This window comes from Schistocerca cancellata, chromosome 8 (assembly GCF_023864275.1).
Source record: "Schistocerca cancellata isolate TAMUIC-IGC-003103 chromosome 8, iqSchCanc2.1, whole genome shotgun sequence".
In the NCBI taxonomy this organism is placed as follows: Eukaryota; Metazoa; Arthropoda; class Insecta; order Orthoptera; family Acrididae; genus Schistocerca; species Schistocerca cancellata.
This window is the reverse complement of record NC_064633.1, coordinates 246,929,253-246,950,915: the sequence shown is the minus strand read 5'-3', so window position 1 is coordinate 246,950,915 and position 21,663 is coordinate 246,929,253. Positions and strand designations below refer to the sequence as shown.

The 21,663-nt window shown below is 43.3% G+C and overlaps 1 protein-coding gene across 1 annotated transcript in view; it reads left to right on the top strand.

Annotated features, from left to right (window-relative positions):
- Window positions 1–21,663, top strand: part of LOC126095495 (glucose dehydrogenase [FAD, quinone]-like) — a 183,273-nt gene that overhangs the window by 58,327 nt on the left and 103,283 nt on the right. The window contains exon 4 of the mRNA XM_049910284.1: window positions 10,651–10,853. Coding sequence (XP_049766241.1) covers window positions 10,651–10,853 — 203 coding nt within the window. The remainder of the gene's footprint in view (window positions 1–10,650; window positions 10,854–21,663) is intronic.

Sequence of the window (21,663 nt, the reverse complement as noted above, 5' to 3'; positions counted from 1 at the left end):
CCAAGTCCTTTGCTCTCTGGGAGAATACATCATTGGCAAAATTCAACGTTTTTATTTCTTCTCTGATCATCGATTCCTTCACTAAATTTTGCTTTTGTTTCCTTCCCTCCTTCCCTGCTTGCTCAATGTAGAGATTTTATAACATCGGTGTAGGCTACAACTCTGTCTCACCGCCTTCTCAACCACAACTTCCCTCTCATGCCCCTCCACTCTTATAACTGCCGTCTGGTTTCTGTACAAGTTGTAAATAGCCTTTCGCTCCATGTATTTTACCCCTGATACCTTCCGAATTCAAAAGAGTATATTCTAGACAACATTTCAAAAAGCTTTCTTTAAGTCTACAAATCCTATAAACTTAGGTTTGCCATTCGTTAAGCTATCTAAGACGAGTATTAAGGTCAGTATTGCCTCGTGTGTTCCATTATTTCCCCAGAACCAAAACTGATCTACCCCGACGTCGCCTACTACCAGTTTCTCCATTCTTCTGTAAAAAAAAATCGTGTGAATATTTTACATCCATGACTTATCAAACTGAAAATCCGATAATTTTATTTACACAGGTAATAAATTTCTTTAAAGGCAGTACCGCCATTAGACTGTTGCTTATTTACAGTGTTACATTTACACTTGCAAAATCATGGTTTCGGCTTCAAAGTGCCATTATCAAATGTTTTAAGTGTTATAAATTGCTTAAGATGGCATACTGTCGTATTAAAATACAGTGTATTTCCTTTAACAGTATAATTCCTTCATTACTTACTTCGTATATACACTCCTGGAAATTGAAATAAGAACACCGTGAGTTCATTGTCCCAGGAAGGGGAAACTTTATTGACACATTCCTGGGGTCAGATACATCACATGACCACACTGACAGAACCACAGGCACATAGACACAGGCAACAAACAGAGCATGCACAATGTCGGCACTAGTACAGTGTATATCCACCTTTCGCAGCAATGTAGGCTGCTATTCTCCCATGGAGACGATCGTAGAGATGCTGGATGTAGTCCTGTGGAATGGCTTGCCATGCCATTTCCACCTGGCGCCTCAGTTGGACCAGCGTTCGTGCTGGACGTGCAGACCGCGTGAGACGACGCTTCATCCAGTCCCAAACATGCTCAATGGGGGACAGATCCGAAGATCTTGCTGGCCAGGGTAGTTGACTTACACCTTCTAGAGCACGTTGGGTGGCACGGGATACATGCGGACGTGCATTGTCCTGTTGGAACAGCATGTTCCCTTGCCGGTCTAGGAATGGTAGAACGATGGGTTCGATGACGGTTTGGATGTACCGTGCACTATTCAGTGTCCCCTCGACGATCACCAGTGGTGTACGGCCAGTGTAGGAGATCGCTCCCCACACCATGATGCCGGGTGTTGGCCCTGTGTGCCTCGGTCGTATGCAGTCCTGATTGTGGCGCTCACCTGCACGGCGCCAAACACGCATACGACCATCATTGGCACCAAGGCAGAAGCGACTCTCATCGCTGAAGACGACACGTCTCCATTCGTCCCTCCATTCACGCCTGTCGCGACACCACTGGAGGCGGGCTGCACGATGTTGGGGCGTGAGCGGAAGACGGCCTAACGGTGTGCGGGACCGTAGCCCAGCTTCATGGAGACGGTTGCGAATGGTCCTCGCCGATACCCCAGGAGCAACAGTGTCCCTAATTTGCTGGGAAGTGGCGGTGCGGTCCCCTACGGCACTGCGTAGGATCCTACGGTCTTGGCGTGCATCCGTGCGTCGCTGCGGTCCGGTCCCAGGTCGACGGGCACGTGCACCTTCCGCCGACCACTGGCGACAACATTGACGTACTGTGGAGACCTCACGCCCCACGTGTTGAGCAATTCGGCGGTACGTCCACCCGGCCTCCCGCATGCCCACTATACGCCCTCGCTCAAAGTCCGTCAACTGCACATACGGTTCACGTCCACGCTGTCGCGGCATGCTACCAGTGTTAAAGACTGCGATGGAGCTCCGTATGCCACGGCAAACTGGCTGACACTGACGGCGGCGGTGCACAAATGCTGCGCAGCTAGCGCCATTCGACGGCCAACACCGCGGTTCCTGGTGTGTCCGCTGTGTCGTGCGTGTGATCATTGCTTGTAGAGCCCTCTTGCAGTGTCCGGAGCAAGTATGGTGGGTCTGACACACCGGTGTCAATGTGTTCTTTTTTCCATTTCCAGGAGTGTATATTGCCTTGAAGACAGCCTTAGCTCATCTGAATATCTAAGAATCACACGCTGTGTTCTATTTATTAGGAAATTTTCGATTCAGTCGGAAAACTGGCTCGATATTCGGTACGTTGTTCGCAGGTCGACAGTGCGCAACTGTATCGAACAAGTGAAGCAACATTTGGCAACAACTTGGGTGCCGGTATTTACTGTTTGTCTCGGAAGGGGACATCCATTAAACCACACTCGACACTCCTCTCCATCCCGTGAGTGGGTGGTGGAGGAAACTTTGAAATCTTCGATGGGATTCCTCGTTTTTTATTGCAGATTACGATTCTACGGAAAAATCTACATACATTTTGTCTGAGGCATTCTCTTCGTTTCACCACAGATGGCGCTAAAATCGGAGAAATATAAATGGGTATTCAATCGTAATTTACGACATGTTACTCAATGGCCCTTGAATGTTCAATGGCGCGTGGGACCCAACCTCCAAGCTGCAAGGTAGGGACAGAACAGTATTTCATACGAGGGCCGCTCAGTAAGTAATGCCCCACATTTTTAAAAAAAAAGCCGTTAATATACATAGACAAACGTCTTTGTTGGTGCTTCACATTTGATGTTTTATTTGCAAAGTTTCGAACCGTTCTGGCGGATGGCAGAGCCGTAGTACAGCGTCAAAATGGCGTCTACATACGACTCACATCACAAGCACCGTGTTGTTATTGAATTATTGTGCGCAGAAAAAGAAACCGTGGTGAACATTCATAAGCGTTTGTGTGCAGTGTATGGCGATGCTGCAGTTGATAGGAGCACAGTTGGGCGATGGGTAAAGAAAGTTATAAAAAATATTCAAATGTGTGTTAAATCTTATGGGACTTAACTGCTAAGGTCATCAGTCCCTAAGGTTACACACTACTTAACGTAAATTATCCTAAGGACAAACACACACACCCATGCCCGAGGGAGGACTCGAACCTCCACCGGGACCAGCCGCACAGCCCATTACTGCAGCGCCTTAGACCGCTCTGCTAATCCCGCGCGGAAAGAAAGTTATGGCCTCAGGAAATGCACAAATAGAACTCCATGATCAGCCACGCTCGGGACGTCCTGTCACAGCAACTGCTCCAGACATGCTGAATCGTGCAGATCCCATTATTCGTGTCAACCTGCGCATCACAACTCGACAATTGGCTCTACAGTTGTCGATCAGCATTGGAAGTGCGTCTGCAATAACTGAGACTGTCAGTCAAGCATTGCAAACATGGCTACACCTACAGCACAAGAGCTTTTACCAGCAGGGAATACATGCTCTTCCACAGCGTTGGCGTACAGCCACAGAACGTGATGGACAAGACATGTTTATACATATTGTAACCAAATTCTGACTCTTCACAATAAATATGTTCTGAGGAAAAAAATGTGGGGTATTACCTACTGAACGACCCTCGTAATTTGTAATTGGAAACGCCATTCGCAACGTTGTATTCTTCCGACATATCGAACAGGGAAATACTCGACGCGCCACTGTGGTCGTGACTCTAGACGAACGCCACTCTACTTTCCCAATTAGAGTAAGTGTTCAAATGTAGTATCGGAAACTTTAATACACTTAGTGATCCGCTTTTCAAATGAGCGTACACAGGACAGAAGTATATCTGCAGGTATGTCAGCACAGGCGTTTCTGATGCGGTCGACCATGTCCTTACGGCCTGTTGGCACTTGCTGGTACACCTTGTCTTTTAAATATCCCCACAGAGAGAAATCCAGCGACGTCAAATCAGGCGACCTAGCGGGTCGATTCCTCGACCAGTGTAAACACGGCTTAATATCTCCCGTGCTTCAGCTGCGTAATGCGCTGGGCAACCATCATGCTGAAAACACATATGTTGTCGAACGTCCAGCGGTAGTTCCCGTTCCAAATACGTTCGATATTTGCGTCCACTTGACGTAACGTCGATAAAATGCGGACCAATGAGATTGTTCACCACGACGCCACCCCATACGTTAACTGACCAAAGAAGTTGGTAGTCAACTTGCCGTAACCAGCGGGGATTGTCTACACTTCAATAAGGCATGTTATGCCAGTTAACTCTACTATGGTTTGTGAATGTAGCGTCATCGGAAGATAGTACATCGTCAAATCGTGAGGATCGTTTCCATTTGCTGACGTGCTCATTCACAAAATACTAGCTGGTTGTTGAAATTGGTGCCATGGAGTTCTTGGTGTAGTGACACGTGGTGTGGATGATACATATACCTTTTAAACCTTACTATCGTTATGAACCAGTAGTCTATTGGTAGCATCTTTGATTAATAAACATAACGCCCTCGGTCCCAAGTTCGAGCTACAATAATGCTTAATTTTTGAATAAAAATCACCAGCTTTGGCGGGCGAAGACTTCTAGCAAAAGAAGTTACTCTCATTCTGACAACGTCCTTGTCAAAGAGGGCGGAGGAGCGGACGGAGGTTCAGGGCACTCTCTTGCCCTTGGGATGGGAAAATACTCCTAAAGGAAGAAAAATCAGCCATGATCAACTGAATGAGGATCCAAAGACAATGGAAACCACTGCATTAAAGACACATAATGTGTATCCACAGGACATGTGGCATGTGTCTGAAAAAGTGTCATTCCGGAGCAGCCCTCATTAGGATATGCGGGGAGAGAATGTCAAGGGAGGTGACCATGAGAAAAAGACTGAATAAGCAACGAAAGGATAACGTTCTACGAGTCGGGGCGTGGAATGTCAGAAGCTTGAACGTGGTAGGAAAGCAAGAAAATCTGAAAAGGGAAATTCAAAGGCACAGTCTAGATATGATGGGGGTCAGCGAATTGAAACGGAAAGAAGACAAGGATTTTTGGTCAGACGAGTACAGGACATCAACAGCAGTATATAATGGTATAACAGAAGTAGGAATGTTATGAATGGGAAAGTAGAAAGTAGGACAGGGAGTGTGTTACTGTAAACAGTTCAGTGATAGGATTGTTCTCATCAGAATCGACAGCGCACCAACACCGACAACAGTAGTTCAGGTATACATGCCGACGTCGGCAAGCCGAAGATGAAGAGGTAAAGTATATAGAGATACTAACAAAGTAACTCGATACGTAAAGGGAGATGAAAATCTAATAGTCATGGGGGATTCGAATGTGGGTGTAGGTGAAGGAGTAGAAGAAATGGCTATGGGGGAATATGGGCTTGGTGTTAGGAATGAGTGAGGAGAAAGACTAATTGAGTTTTGTAATAAATTTCAGCTAGTAATACGGAGTACTCTGTTCAAGAATGACAAGAGAAAGAGGTATACCTGAAAAGGCGGGGTGATACGATAAGATTCCAGTTAGATTCCATCATGGTCGAGCAGAGATTCCGAAATCAGAGAGTGGATTGTAAGGTGTACCCAGGAGCAGATATAGATTCTGATCACAATTTAGGAAAGAAATCAAGAGTAAGTTGAAGTTTAAAAAACTAATCAGGATGAATCAATGTGCAAAAGGGTTGGAATTAAAAGTATTAAAGAATTACGAAGTAAGCTCGAAGTTCTCTGAGGCTATAGACACTGCGATAAGGGCCGCCCGCGGTGGTCTCGCGGTTCTAGGCGCGCAGTCCGGAACCGCGCGACTGCTACGGTCGCAGGTTCGAATCCTGCCTCGGGCATGGATGTGTGTGATGTCCTTAGGTTAGTTAGGTTTAAGTAGTTCTAAGTTCTAGGGGACTGCTGATCACAGCTGTTAAGTCACATAGTGCTCAGAGCCATTTGAACCATTTGAACCACTGCGATAAGGAATAGCTCAAAAGGCAGTTAAGTTGAAAATGAATAGACATCTCTAGAAAGGGCAATCACAAAAGTTGGAAAGGAAAACATAGGTACAAGTAAGATAATTGCGAAGAAACGATAGGTAACAGAAAAAATACTTCACCTGATGGATGGAAAGCACAAAGGATGTTCAGAGACATTCAGAAATACAAGTTGCCTAGGAATTAAATAAGTTCTAGGTGCAGGGAAGCTAAGGTGAAATGGGTGCAAGAAAAAGAGATGACTGTCGTAACAACAGACTCAACATATAAAAAGGTCGAACAAATTTCGGTGACATTAAAAGCAAGGATGGTAATATTGTGCAATGGGAATTCCACCGTTAAATGCAGAGGAGAAAATAGATAAGCGAAAAGAGTACATCAAAGGCCTCTATGAGGGTGAAGACTTGTCTGATCAGATTGAAGAAGAAACAGGAGTCGATAGGGAAGAAATAGGGATCCGGTAATAGAATCAAAATTTAAAAGAGTATTGGAAGACTTACGATCAAATAACGCAGAAGAAATGAATAACATTCTACCAGAATTTCTAAAATCGCTGTGAGAAGTGGCAATAAAACGTTGGTGTGTAAAATGTATGAGTCTGGTGACATCGCATGCAACTTTCGGGGAAATATCATCCACACCATTCCGAAGACTGCAAGAGCTGACAGATGTGAGATTTATCCCACAATCAGATTAACAGCTCATGCATCCAAGTTACTGACAAGAATAATAAACAGAAGAACGGAAAAGAAAATTGAGGATCTGTTAGATAACGATTTTTTCTGCTTTAGGAAAGGTAAAGGCACAAGAGAGGCAGTTCTAACGTTACGGTTGATAAAGGAAGCAGGACTGAAGAAAAATCAAGACATGTTCATGGGATTTGTCGACCCCAAAAAGCGTTCGATAATGTCAAATGGTGCAAAATTCTGAGGAAAACAGGGATAAGGTGTAGGGAGAGATGGGTAGTATACAACATATACAAGAGCTAAGAGAGGAAGATCATGAACGAAATGTTCGGATTAAAAATGATATTAGACAGGGATGCAGACTTCCGCCCTTACCGTTCAGTCTAAGGTTCAAGAGTGGAATTAAAATTCATGGTGAAAGGATATCAATGATAAGACTCGCTGTGACATTGCTATCCCCAGTGAAAGTGAAGAAGAATTAAAAGATATGCAAATTTTACACAGAGTACGCGAAGGAACTTGCCCCCCTTCTTGCAGCGGTGTACGGTAGGTCTCTAGAAGAGCGTAGCTTTCCAAAGGATTGGAAAAGGGCACAGATCATCCCCGTTTTCAAGAAGGGACGTCGAACAGATGTGCAGAACTATAGACTTATATCTCTAACGTCGATCAGTTATAGAATTTTGGAACACGTATTATGTTCGAGTATAATGATTTTTCTGGAGACTAGAAATCTACTCTGTAGGAATCATCATCGGTTTCGAAAAAGACGGTCGTGTGAAACCCAGCTCGCGCTATTCGTCCACGAGACTGAGAGGGCCATAGACACGGGTTCCCAGGTATCTGCCGTGTTTCTTGACTTCCGCAAAGCGTTCGATACAGTTCTCCACAGTCGTTTAATGAACAAAGTAAGAGCATATGGTCTATCAGACCAATTGTGTGATTGTATTGAAGAGTTCCTAGATAACAGAACGCAGCATGTCATTCTCAATGGAGAGAAGTCTTCCGAAGTAAGAGTGATTTCAGGTTTGCCGCAGGGGAGTGTCATAGGACCGTTGCTATTCACAATATACATAAATGACCTTATGGATGACATCGGAAGTTCATTGAGGCTTTTTGCAGATGATTCTGTGGTGTATCGAGAGGTTGTAACAATGGAAAATTGTACTGAAATGCAGGAGGATCTGTAGCGAATTGACGCATGGTGCAGGGAATGGCAATTGAATCTCAATGTAGACAAGTGTAATGTGCCGCGAATACACAGAAAGATAGATCCCTTATCATTTAGCTACAAAATAGCAGGTCAGCAACTGGAAGCAGTTAATTCCATAAATTATCTGGGAGTACGCATTAGGAGTGATTTAAAATGGAATGATCATATAAAGTTGATCGTCGGTAAAGCAGATGCCAGACTGAGATTCATTGGAAGAATCCTAAGGAAATGCAATCCGAAAGCAAAGGAAGTAGGTTACAGTACGCTTGTTCGCCCACTGCTTGAATACTGCTCAGCAGTGTGGGATCCGTACCAGATGGGGTTGATAGAAGAGATAGAGAAGATGCAAGGGAAAGCAGCGTGCTTCGTTACAAGATCATTTAGTAATCGCGAAAGCGTTACGGAGACGATAGATAAACTCCAGTGGAAGACTCTGCAGGAGAGACGCTCAATAGCTCGGTACGGGCTTTTGTTAAAGTTTCGAGAACATAACTTCACCGAAGAGTCAAAAATGGTTCAAATGGCTCTGAGCACTATGGGACTTAACATCTTTGGTCATCAGTCCCCTAGAACTTAGAACTACTTAAACCTAACTAACCTAAGGACATCACACACATCCATGCTCGAGGCAGGATTCGAACCTGCGACCGTAGCAGTCGCGCGGTTCCGGACTGAGCGCCTAGAACCGCGAGACCACCGCGGCCGGCACCGAAGAGTCAAGCAGTATATTGCTCCCTCCTACGTATATCACGCGAAGAGACCATGAGGATAAAATCAGAGAGATTAGAGCCCACACAGAAGCATACCGACAATCCTTCTTTCTACGAACAATACGAGACTGGAATAGAAGGGAGAACCGATAGAGGTACTCAGGATACCCTCCGCCACACACCGTCAGGTGGCTTGCGGAGTATGGATGTAGATGTAGATGTAGATGTAGATGGAATGAACAGTCTACTAAGTACAGAATATGGATTGAGAGTAAATCGAAGAAAGACGAAAGTAATGAGAAGTAGCAGATATGAGAACAGCGAGAAACTTAACATTAGGATTGATGGCTACGAAGTAGATGAAGTTAAGGGATTCTGCTACCTAGGTAACAAAATAACACACAACGGACGGAGCAAGCAGAACATCAAATAGGGCATTCCTGGCCAAGACAAGTCTACTAGTATCAGACATAGGCCTTAATCTGAGCAAGAAATTTCTGAAAATGTACGTTTGGAGCGTAGCATTGTGTAGTAGCGAAACATGGACTAGGCCTATGGGAAAACCAGAAAAGAAGAGAATCGAAGCATTTGAGATGTGGTGCTATAGACGGTTGTTAAAGAAAATTAGGTCGTCCGATAAGGTACGGAAGGGAAGGTTTTGCACAGAATCGGAGATCAAAGGAATATATGGGCAACACTGACAAGAAGAAGGACAGAGTGGTAGGACATCTGTTTTTCTTCCTATCTATTATCCACATTAAACAGTGTCCGGTCCAAGTAATTAATAAGCAAAGTCTTTTACGAAGATTTGAGAGGAGCGAAGATTACAATAAACTTTCTAGTTTACTTAGGTTGTGATGTTCAGATGGCTTCAGTTCTTCTTGTCTAGTGGTCTGATTCTTGAAGCTTTAAATCTCACATCAGGTCCTCACGATTGGTCTGAAGTAAATAAATTTGAATATTGTTGTTGCAGCATTTTCTACGTAAATAAATTTTCTCACATTTTACTATATCATACAGTATTTTGATTCTTCACATTAACAAGGCCGAAATTACATTCTTCGCACAAAAATACAAAAACACGTCCGATCACGTCAGAGATTCTTACGACTCCCACACTCTGCGGAAATTACCATATTCCAAAGAGATTACAATTTTTCTTAACAGATGAATTTCTACTACTTTCCGTTACATTATTAATTTATATAATTATTTCATAAATGAATCCAGAAATAAATATAGTAAACAGTACAGGATCGCGTAATTAATAATAGAAATTTTAAGTGTGCCAATACTTCCTAATTTCAAGTGTTTCTAATTAATTAATTTTAACTCTACATTCAGAACTAGTGCTTATCGATTATAACATCGAAATTGAAATATTTTAAAAGTAATTCCTTTTCATAAATTTTAGCTTGAAAAATAAGATACTGTGTATAAAATTATATGAAAGTCTTCAGAAAAACAACCGAGATAATACCGACCTGTCCAAAACTCGAAAAATAATACTGGTATCGACAGTTGAGGAAAAGTAATGCTAGAGGAGGACATCCAGTTACAAAATGATGGAATAACTTTCATGATATTAGAGGGAGCTGTAGAGGGTGAAACTGTAGAGGAAGTCAGAGAGCGAAATAAATCAATCAAATAAAAAAAACCTGGTATCACAAGTTGTCCAACATAAAACGAATTTCGAAAAGAGCTTATATTGCCGTGCTCATTGAGCGATGCTATGGTATTGTCGCTGTTCAGTTGCTCGTCGTTGTGTTTCTTCCTGGTGGGGATCTGTGTGCGCTTTTTTGGTGCATTGACTGGAGCCGAATTTATTTCATTTATGTGAGTGTGTGTGAGATGGAGAGTAAGAGAGAGAGAGGGGGAGAGAAAGGGAGACAGAGAGAACAAGTGGGGCCTGGGGGTGGGAGATGGGGGAAGCGGTCTGATTTGCAGAGAAGATTTTCTGTTTCACAGATTGTAAATCTAAACAGTGTATATATAATATTAGACAACGACTTTGTGAGGGTTTTGATTCCTGTAATGTGAGCTTTAGGTAGTGGTGTGTCGCTGCAGGTGCTGATAGACCCGGAGACGATGACAGCGCTGGGAGTGCAGTACGAGAGGGACGGCGAGGTGGGCGTGGTGCGCGCCTCCCGCGAAGTCATCCTGTCAGCGGGGGCGGTGGGCACGGCGCAGCTGCTCATGCTGTCCGGCCTGGGCCCTGCGGACCACCTCCACGACGTGGGCGTGCCCCTGCTCAAGGACCTGCCCGTCGGGTACGTGCGCCACTCTGGCACCAGGAAAAATCTGGACAAGGTCTGGAGTTTGGCGTCCCGCAGTCCCCTATATCACTTCAAGCATGTCCTTCAGGAAGGTCAAAAACTTCTCCCCATCACGTCATAAAACTGAATAGCATATCAGTTTCCTTTCTGTCTCACTCTATTTTAGTTGGATGTTAATGTTATCCTACAACATTATTTTACTTCGGCGGCAAAACTGCATTCACGACACACAAATAAGGTTCATGATTGTATACAACGTTGGGCACCTGTAAAATCCTGCCCGGTGGCAGGATCCTTGAGGAGATTTTCTATCTCTATTTTTTTTAATCGTGGACCATCTCTGGATGAAGATTTACAGCCTTCAGGCTGTACAGAACATTGCCGTCTTGATAAGTCCTCAGTTCTCTCCTCTACAACTTCCACTGTGTAGGCTCCAGCATAGTGCAGAAACTCGGCGTGGCATTGACTCGACAAATCCTTGGAAGCCTCCTGCAAAAGTACCGAGCCATTGTGCCTCTACAACTGTCAATAATTGCCAAAGTGTTGCCAGGGCAGGATTTAGCGCACGAACTGACGTCTCGATTATGTCTCATAATGTTCGATGGGATCCATGTCATGCGATCTGGGTAGCTAAATCATTCGCACAAATTGTCCAGAATGTTCTTCAAACCAATACCGGACGATTGTGGCCCGGTGACACAATGTCATTCATAAAAAGTCCATAGTTTTTTGGGAACATGAAGGCTATAAAAGGCTGCAAATGGTCTCCAAGTATCTGAACATAGCCATTTCCAGGCAATGATAGGTTCAATTGGACTAGAGAACCCGGTCCTTTCCATGTAAACACAGCCCACGCTATTTTGGGGTCACCACCAACTTGCATAGTGTCTTGTTGACAACCTCGGCCCATTCCTTCGTGGGGTCTCTGCCACACCCGAATCTTACCATCAGCTTTCGGAATTCATCTTACCAGTCCACGGTTCTGCAGTCGTCTAGGGTCTAACCGATACGGTCACGAGCCCAGGAGGGACGCTGCAAGCGGCATAGCAAAGGAACTCGCATCGGTCGTCTGCTGTCATAGCCCTTTAACGTCAAATTTCGCCCCATTGTCCTAACGGATAAGTTCGTCGTACATCCCATATCGATTTCCGCCGTTCTTTCACACAATGTTGCTTGTCTGTTAATAAGGATACCTCTAGACAAATGGCGCTGCTCTTTGTCGTTAAGTGAGGGCCGTCGGCCACTCTGTTGCCCGTGATGAGAGGTAACGCCTGAATTCTCGGCACATTCTTAACACTGTGGACCTCTGATGGTTTCCAAAATGGGATGTCCCATGGGTCTAGCTTCAACTGCCATTCCGCTTTCAGTATATTAAGTGCCGTCATACGGCCATAATCACGTCGGAAACCTTTTCACGTGAATCACCTCAGTGCAAAGGACAGCTCCGTGCAAATGACAGCTCCGCCAACGCACTGCCCTTTTATACTTTGTGCGAGCGATACTACCGACATCTGTACATTTGCACATCGCTATCCCATGACTTTTGCCACTTCAGTGTCGTCCTCTGCCGTAGCACATGTCGAAGCCATTGCAGATGGCTTTCTGGCAGTTGGAGGTGTGGCCCTAAAAATGTTGCCTGATAGTATCGTTCGAAACTTGTTCCAATGGAGTGATGCCACTTGCCCACCTAAGCATCTTCTTCTCAATGGCCCCCCGTCTTCCTTCTGCCTCTTTGGGTAGCGGTACTGCAGAGAGCGATGGGGCGGATGACAGCCTGATAGATATTTGACTTCAGATGATCATTCATCCGACCATCTCAGGAGACTCCTGTTGTCACTCGACACTTCATCCAGGCTGCCTGCGTCCTAGCGTTGACACCATCTGTAGGCTGGCCATCGCTGGAGACTGCCCAGACGAGATACTTAAATTTTGTAACTCGTAGTACATCTTCTCAGTCAACATTGATGGTTCCAACTTATTGTGGATTTGATGTCATTTGCTCACCTTTCCTTTCTTTTTACCACAGGCCGTATCGTGCAACTTTTCCGTTTGGCTCTGGAGCCCTAGCTTTCTCTCCGCAGACATGACACCATCAGCGTAGAAAGTTGTCCGTGATAATGGAATGAGCAGATCTGATGTGACAGCATCCATCGCAAGAACGACCAGCAGTGGTGATGAAGCCGAGTCTTGATGGATTGTTAAACCACTGCATAAATAAGGGGATAGATATGATGCTAACAACTACTGCCCAATCTCATTTCTGACATCTTTATCCAAAATTCTTGAAAAAGTAATGTATTCAAGAGTAGCATCACATACAGGGCGTCCAGAAAAGGACTCCCTGATTTCAAAATTAAATACCTCGAAAACAAAGATCGATAGAGGAATGCAGTAAACGGTATGTTTATTGTGAAAGCTGTAAGAAGTTTATACAGCAGTTTGAAATAATAGTTACAAAAGCTGCTAACAGATGGCGCTGTAATCGCCATACGTAATGCCTAGTATAAATAGTGATCCGAAGCCCAGAGCGATCAGTTCCACTATTGAAACGTGAAAGGAGGTTAGTGTACTGAAGGAAGAGATTAAAACCATGTACTCCATTGAACAACGCGTTTTTCTGGTGCTTGAGTACCACAGGTTAGAAGAGAGTCCTACGACAACAAGGAGAAGTTTTCAAGCACGATTTAATGTTCCAAAAGGACCCGATGCGAAAACCATTCGTACGCTCTTCGCAAAATTTCAACGAACAGGCAGCGTATCTGATGATCTTGTGGGGCATGTTGGCCGCAAGCAAACCGCAGTTACGCCTGAAAATATTGCCACAGTTTCTGGAATTATTCAGCGAAACCCAATGTCATCCGTACGTAGAATTCCATCTGAGACTGGTTTGAAGCGTTCCAGCACGCAGAAAATACTGAGAAAGACCCTACACATGTTTCCATTCAAAATTCAAACGCACAAGGCCATACCCGTACGAGCTGTGCAACAAAGGATTGCCTTTGCTAATCAGATGCTTACAATGATTGACAGTGAAGGATTTGATGTTGGCTGCATCTGGTTTACAGATGAAGCACACTTCCACCTGAATGGATACGTGAATAAGCAGAACTGGCGATTTTGGGGTTCCGAAAAGCCATATTGGTGTGAAGCGAAACCCCTGTATTCTCCTAAAGTTACTGTGTGGGCTGCAGTATGCAGCAGAGGCATTATTGCCCCTTTTTTCATTCTAGAAACGGTCACTGGTGCACGTTACGTTGCAATTTTGGAACAATTTGTCGCCACACAGCACGCGTTAGAGGATCGACCAGGTACTGAATGGTTTATGCAAGATGGAGCCCGACCACATCGGACCGATCAAGTGTTTCGCTTTCTTGAGGAATACTTCGGGAATCGAGTCATTGCTTTGGAATATCCCAAATTTACTGGTACAGGCATGGATTGGCCTCCATATTCGCCGGATTTTACTCCCTGTGGCTTTTTTTTGTGGGGCACAGTGAAAGACATGGTCTACCCGAAGCAACCCGCCACGCTGGACGAGCTTGAATCGGCAATCTCTGTGGCATGTGGATCCATTTCGGTTGAGACACTACGAAATGTGATGGCGAATTTCATTCTTCGTTTGCGCCACCTCTGTAGTGCCAATGGTGAACATTTTGAAAACATTGTGATGTGATTGTTTGCAAAGATTGTTTTCATACGATTATTTCACTTATGTATGCTGATATGAGCTGTACAGCGTACAGCGCCATCTGTTAGCAGCTTTTGTAACTATTATTTCAAACTGCTGTATAAAGTTCTTACAGCTTTCACAGTAAACATACCGTTTACTGCATTCCTCTATCGATCTTTGTTTTCGAGATATTTAATTTTGAAATCAGGGAGCCCTTTTCTAGACACCCTGTACTTGTAAAAATGAAGCACTAACAAAACGTGAATTCGGTTTTCAGAAAGGCTTTTCAACAAAAATGTTATATATGCGCTCACTGTTCCATATTAACTGCATTGAATAACCGAAAGTCACCAGTTGGGATATTTTGTCATCTCTCAAAGGCTTTTGATTGTGTGAATCATGAAATCTTATAGATAGGCTTAAGTACTGTGATATGAGTGGGACAGTGCACAAATAGTTTAATTCACATTTAACTGGAAGAATGCAGAGGGTTCAAATTAACAGTACAGATAATCTACAAAAATCGTCAGAGTCCTCTAACTGGGGAGGTATCAAGATTGGTGTTCCACAGGGTTCAGTTTTGGGTCTATTATTGTTCTTAAAATAAATTAATAACTTGCCGCTCTATAGTCATGAAGATGCAAAGATAGTTCTTTTTGTTGATGGTACACTTATAGTAATCACACCCAACAAACAAGGATCAGCTGAGGAAGCTGTAAAACATGTCTTTCAGAAAATTATTAAGTGCTTCTCTGCAAACGGACTCTCATTACATTTTGAGAAAACACAGTATATACAATTCTGTACAGTAAATGGCATAACACCGTTGATACATGTAGACTATGAACAGAAGTCTGTTGCTAAGGCAGAATATTCAAAATTTCTGGGTGTGTGCACTGATGAGAAACTGAATAGGAGGAAAAACATTGATGATCTGCTAAAACAGTTAGGTTCAGCTACTTATGCTTTTAGGGTTATTACAAATTTTGGTGATAAACATATTAGTAAATTAGCCTATTATGCCTATTTTCATTCACTGCTTTCGTATGGCATCATATTTCGGGGTAATTCATCATGAAGAGAAAAAGTATTCATTGCACAAAGGCTTGGAGCCCACCCAAGATCACGTTGCAGACATTTATTTAACGTACTCGGGATGTTCACAGTATCTTCGCAATACATACATTCACTTATGAAATTTGTTATTAATAACCCATCCCATTTCAAAAATAACAGCGAAGTGCATAGCTACAAGATTATAAGGAAGGATGATCTTCACTATTCTGGGTTAAATTCTCCCAGAAAGGGGAGAATTTTACTGCCACAAAAATCTTCGGTCATTTTTCAAACATGATTAAAAGTCAGACAGATAGCCATCCAATGTTTAGAAATACATTAAAAGAATTTCTGAATGACAACTCCTTCTACTCAGTAGATAAATTTTTAGATATGAAGTGGTAACTGTATGAAAAAATTAGTTATTTTGTGTGAAAAAAAGTTATTTTCAGATGACACGTTCAATATCATTACGAAATGTCGTATTCATGAACTAATGAACAAGTTTTAATGTATGTATGTATGTATTAACGCTGTTTTTCAACCTGCAACCGTGCAACATAGATTGCGTCAATCTTGCCACATTTGTTTTAAAATTCGGCTTGGTCCATATTGATTTGGCTTATTTCGTAAATCGTTTGTCGATTACTCGTTTGAAGATCTTGGCTCAGTAATCTGATCGGGCGGTAATTAGAACACCTTATTTCTGAAGACTGGTACAGGGATAATCCGTTGCCAATCTGCTGATATTTGACCTTCTCTGATGAGCTGGTTGAAATGAACTATAAGCCGTATAGGCTAACCAATCGCATTCCAATGCTGACAGAACCGTAACTCGATGATGTTTGGTTTGTGGGGCGCTCCACTACGGCTACATCAGCCCCCGACCATTACTCGAGTGGAACATCGGGGCTGTGGATTTTTTCTCTCTTTAGCTCCTTCAGAGCAATCGCGACTTCGGCACTGATACTTTCTGCTAATCAAAACTGTATTATTGCGTGTCATTAATCCATTACTGGCTACAGATTTGTTCCTTTCGACGTGAAGGTTTTCGTGCAAGTTATGAATTGTGATTGTTGCCTTTCAAACACCGTACTACGACACAACCAAATACAAATCGTCCAGTTTATTTCGCCCTCGTTTTTACTTCTGTTTCTTCGGTAGCCTTTGAACTATACGTTAGCTTTTACTGTGGACACGTTACGCAGTGTATTTTATTCACTTTTTATGTAAATTGCCGAAGTTTTTTGATGACGGAAGATATATGCGAAGGCGTTACTCCTACCCCGTGACGTACGAAAACGTTGTGTGATGCAGAAATCTCTGCCTTCGCTACTTTTGCTATGATAGCGTGGCGCTTTTCCTGATTTTAAGTGAACACACACTAAAATGATTAATGACATTCCTGACTGATGAACTATCTTGAATCAAACAACGTTTTTGAATAGTATTAATAAATTCTAAACACTACAGGAAAGGATATCCAGGTGAGTCTAATGTTTTCGGTTTACCCACAACATTGGTTCACAACGACCGACGTATTATAATTGTATGGATGCGATCCTTCATTAAAAAGAAATGGCACATAAAGCAATTAGATGTTCACAGAAGTATTATTTGTTAATCAGTAACTGCTCTGCATAATTCAGCTCCCGTCATTTATATCTCACACATCAGCTCTTCTATGCTAGTAAACAGCTTTAATCACTTGGAATTACACGTTCTTTACTCCACCATTATACACTTTTTTCGATAATTCTTTGTCCTTGGGTCGTACTAATCCTCATTCTTAAATATTCAGTGTTCAGAAAATTTCACGGCAACCGTCCTTTCCTCCCTCCAGTCACCTTCCATCAACTGACGGATCGTCTGATTTTATGCAGACACTCTCTCTGGGCATATCACCAGTACAACATAAAACATACATGTATTACATACAAACAAATCAACATCAACGAAGGTAATACCTATTGATGCCTCTTTCTGATCCAACGCGACGCAGGATGCAGCGCAAGTACCTGTGGAATGGAAGGTGAACCGAAAAACAAAAGGAACAGCAGCATTCATAGCTATACGCTCTTTATTTAAGTTCAGAACTCGATTAACAATCACTCAATTTAACTGGTTGTAATGACCACAATAAATAACAAATTTCATTTAGTAATCAGTGAGAATTGCAACAATTGATATCAGCCCTCGGGGAAAGTAAACATGGATACTCTCTCAGCCCTTTATGCCAAAATTACTATAACATTGCATCTCACAGACGCATCAAATTCAAATTGCAAATAAAATTTACAGCGAACCACAGTCATGCTGAGACTGCACTTACTTACGGGGCTCAAATAATGAATATTCTCCCTTTACAAATAATTAAAGTTCCTAAAAGTCCGCTAAAAATTTAAAAACGAACATATGACAGAACAATAAAATAGTTAAATACACCGAAACAGCGCGGGGTGACATAGTTGTTAATTTCCCCACGGGATGATATAGTTGCTAATTTCCCCACGCCTATGACCAAGTTATACAGGATCAATTTAAAAATAGTTTTGCTTCTGCAAGGCAAATAAATGCAACTTCTCCAAAATTTACCTAAACTGGAAATACAGAAATAGTAAAACGATTAATAAACATTAACACTAGAAGTAGGCAATATCAAAGGCAAACTACTATCATGTCTAAATGAGTCTTATCACTAGCATACCTAAAACATGAGACTTCAGTTCGTACAATTTTCCTGGCCACGGCAATGAGTAACCAAACTGTGATTCTTGAAATTTTCGTGGCGTACTTAATATTCTACAAGGTTTCGGGATTCCAGCCGGATAATGTTCACTTCTTGCCACAATATTTCCGCTAGTGGCGGACACTCACCTCAACATGGCTGTATGGTTGCCAGTAGAAATATTGTGGCGAGAAGTCGACATGAACCGGCTGCAACCCCGAACCCCATAGAACAACCAAAATATTCTGACATGCAGAGTGAGGATGAATTAGCCATGCACAATAGGATTAAGACATAGTAATTTGCCCTTACAGGATTCAATCACTACCAACGAATTAAAAAAAAAATTACAGGAAAACGTCACAAGGTATAGGAATTTAGGCTGCGGTCCCACCATTAAGGTAGAATAATCACTCGCTTCATCAGGAATGATTCCGTGATGGCGCCACACATACCATCCTATTGGCGGTACAAATCGAAGTAGCCACCTCTATAAGAGACTAAGATTGGCCATAAGCAAGCGGTAACAAACTGGATAAAATTCAGTCACAGACATACATAACAGGACAACACATTTATCACGCTTTGGTGAGTACCTGAGAAAATCCAGGGCGAGAGTGGACACAAGCGTTAGTGGGCACAGCCACGCGACAGCCAGTGACGCAAACAACTACCGGGCGGTAATAACACGAGCACACAAACGCAGCGCAATGGCTCAACAGCGCGAATAAACAAACCGGGCAAACCGGTTTAGCTAACACGGGAAAGATCTCAGAGCCACCTGCAAGCCCACTCATGTACCCAGACCAACGTCCGAATTCGAAAATTTTTGACAAACATTAGATTAAAACACTCAGATTCACTCTTGCCATTTAAAAAACGCTATAAGGTAAAATAGCCACAGCTCTGAATAGCCACAGCTCTGCTAAGAATTCATCATACATGACACAGATTGCAAACTGCGTGAACAGTAACCACTCTTCAGCTTATCAAATAGTCTTTAATTCAAAACATACCCTCACTCGTGTTGCATACGTTGATCGTTTTATAACTGCTGGAAACTTTGATTCATTCGTAGGATAGCCACGAAGCAACAAGGGCAATGGATACCTGCCATTAAATTAACAAAGTAACACAATGACGACAGGCAGCTCACCATCGTAGTTTAGCACAACGAGTTCACTTTAAATTAGGAACGCATAAATTAGGAACACATAACACCTTCACTTCATGTGGGTTTTTTTTCCTTCTTCTTTCCTTTCTAGAAATTCTTACCCCCAAGCTATGCACAGCACAATCTGAGCGCAACATCGCACTCATTATGGAGGGATGCTGACTCAGTTTTTCAGGATACCAAATGTGAAGTTGCGGTACAGAAAACGGCCCAGAGATCACCAGTGTGTGGTGTGTGTGTGTGTGTGTGTGTGCGTGTGTGTGTGTGTGTGTGAGTTTGTAGTGAGTGAAGAGTTACGAAACAATGTGTGTATAGTGTGTGCAGTGATTGATAGTGAGATATGAGTGAACAGTGTGGCATTACATTATTTAATAAGTTATTTGTAAGAAAAGTATTGTATACCAGGAGTAAATCTAATGATTGTCTTTAACTAGAATTCTGTAAATATATGAGTATACGAATAAGCTTATTTTAAATTGATCTAAAGTAGTAAATGGTTCAAATGGCTCTGAGCACTATGGGACTCAACATCTTAGGTCATAAGTCCCCTAGAACTTAGAACTACTTAAACCTAACTAACCTAAGGACATCACACACACCCATGCCCGAGGCAGGATTCGAACCTGCGACCGTAGCAGTCCCGCGGTTCCGGACTGCAGCGCCAGAACCGCTAGACCACCGCGGCCGGCTAGTAGTAAATGCTTTGACATGTCCTATACCCTTGTAAAAGAGATCTACGGATGGATAAAGCTGCTGCTACTACTAATACACCCTGCTGCGGCACGTGGTCACATTAGAAAAATGCTTCAAATGGCTCTAAGCACTATGGAACTACACATCTGAGGTCATCAGTCCCCTAGACTTAGAACTACTTAAACCTAACTAACCTAAGGACATCACATACATCCATGCCCGAGGCAGGATTCGAACCTGCGACCGTAGCAGCAGTGCGGTTCCGGACTGCAGCGCCCGGAACCACTCGGCCACAGCGGCCGGTGGTCACATTAGAAGTTTAAACACAAAAGGCTTACAAGGCGAGACAATGTATCAGAAATACTTCGCACAGGCAACGTTACGGTTTCACCAGAGTCACTTGAGAAAAGAACCAGCCATTAGCAACTGCCGAGGTAAGAAAACACCGTCCGGTGCAACGCATTAGCCTCTTCTCAGGGAAGACGCGGTCAAGCCCCGCTGTATGTCCACAGCTTAGCCGCGGCGATACGGCCCCGCAAGAACACTCCGGCTCTCGTTGCACGCGCTGCCAACTTGTGCTGAAGCAATCCCAGACGTCGTAGCAGGCAGAAGACGTCTGCTGTTAACCGGTGTCCGTTCCTAAGTGCCGGCGGCTCGGATCCACACCTCCCGTCAGCGCGAAAACGGGCATAAGGTGGCGATCACTGTACAAATATTTGCGACTGGACGAATTATTTCTCGCATTCGATCTTTCTGGTCTTCATTGACTGGCCTTATTACGCGATGGTTTACGTAAGCACTTAAAAATTGTAAAACTGACATTCGAGTAAATTCTACCTAACAATTTTGTGAATTTTAGCAGCAAAAAACAGACAGTTACACCATTGTGTTCATCAGGCCTTCTGACTAAGAAACTACTGCGCTTCTAAGGGCTGCGTTTGCATCGAACTGCCAACGTAATTAGTTTTAGCGTAATGTTTACAAAAGCCGTTTTTCGTTATTTACCCTTGCAGGCAGTTTTAAACTGTAACACAGTAGCTCACTATGCTGGTGGCATAATAGTCAATTCAATGAAGACCAAAAACGCTCGAATATCGGGAATAGTAAGTGCCACGATCAACATACTAGAAATTCTGACGTGACGGGTCAGTATGGGGTGGAGGTGCGTTTGAAGGTCACTTTTGAACATTTTCCTTTAATAACTGGAAACCTGTGGCCTGCAGCGAAAACGTATACCAGCACAACTACATTTCCTACAAATAGGTCTTACAGTTCGCGCATAGCCAGGGAGAGAATATGGAAATCTCACTTGTGGTTTATGAAGGCCAGCTATAACATTGTGGGCTGCATAAAACGACAGCGGTAGGGGCAGCTGAATCACCTGTATTAATGAAGACTCCACGAACATTCCATCACACCCTGCCCTACCTCCTGACCCCTTGCGCGCCCTCTCTGTCTTTCTTTCTCTCTCTCTCTCTCAAAC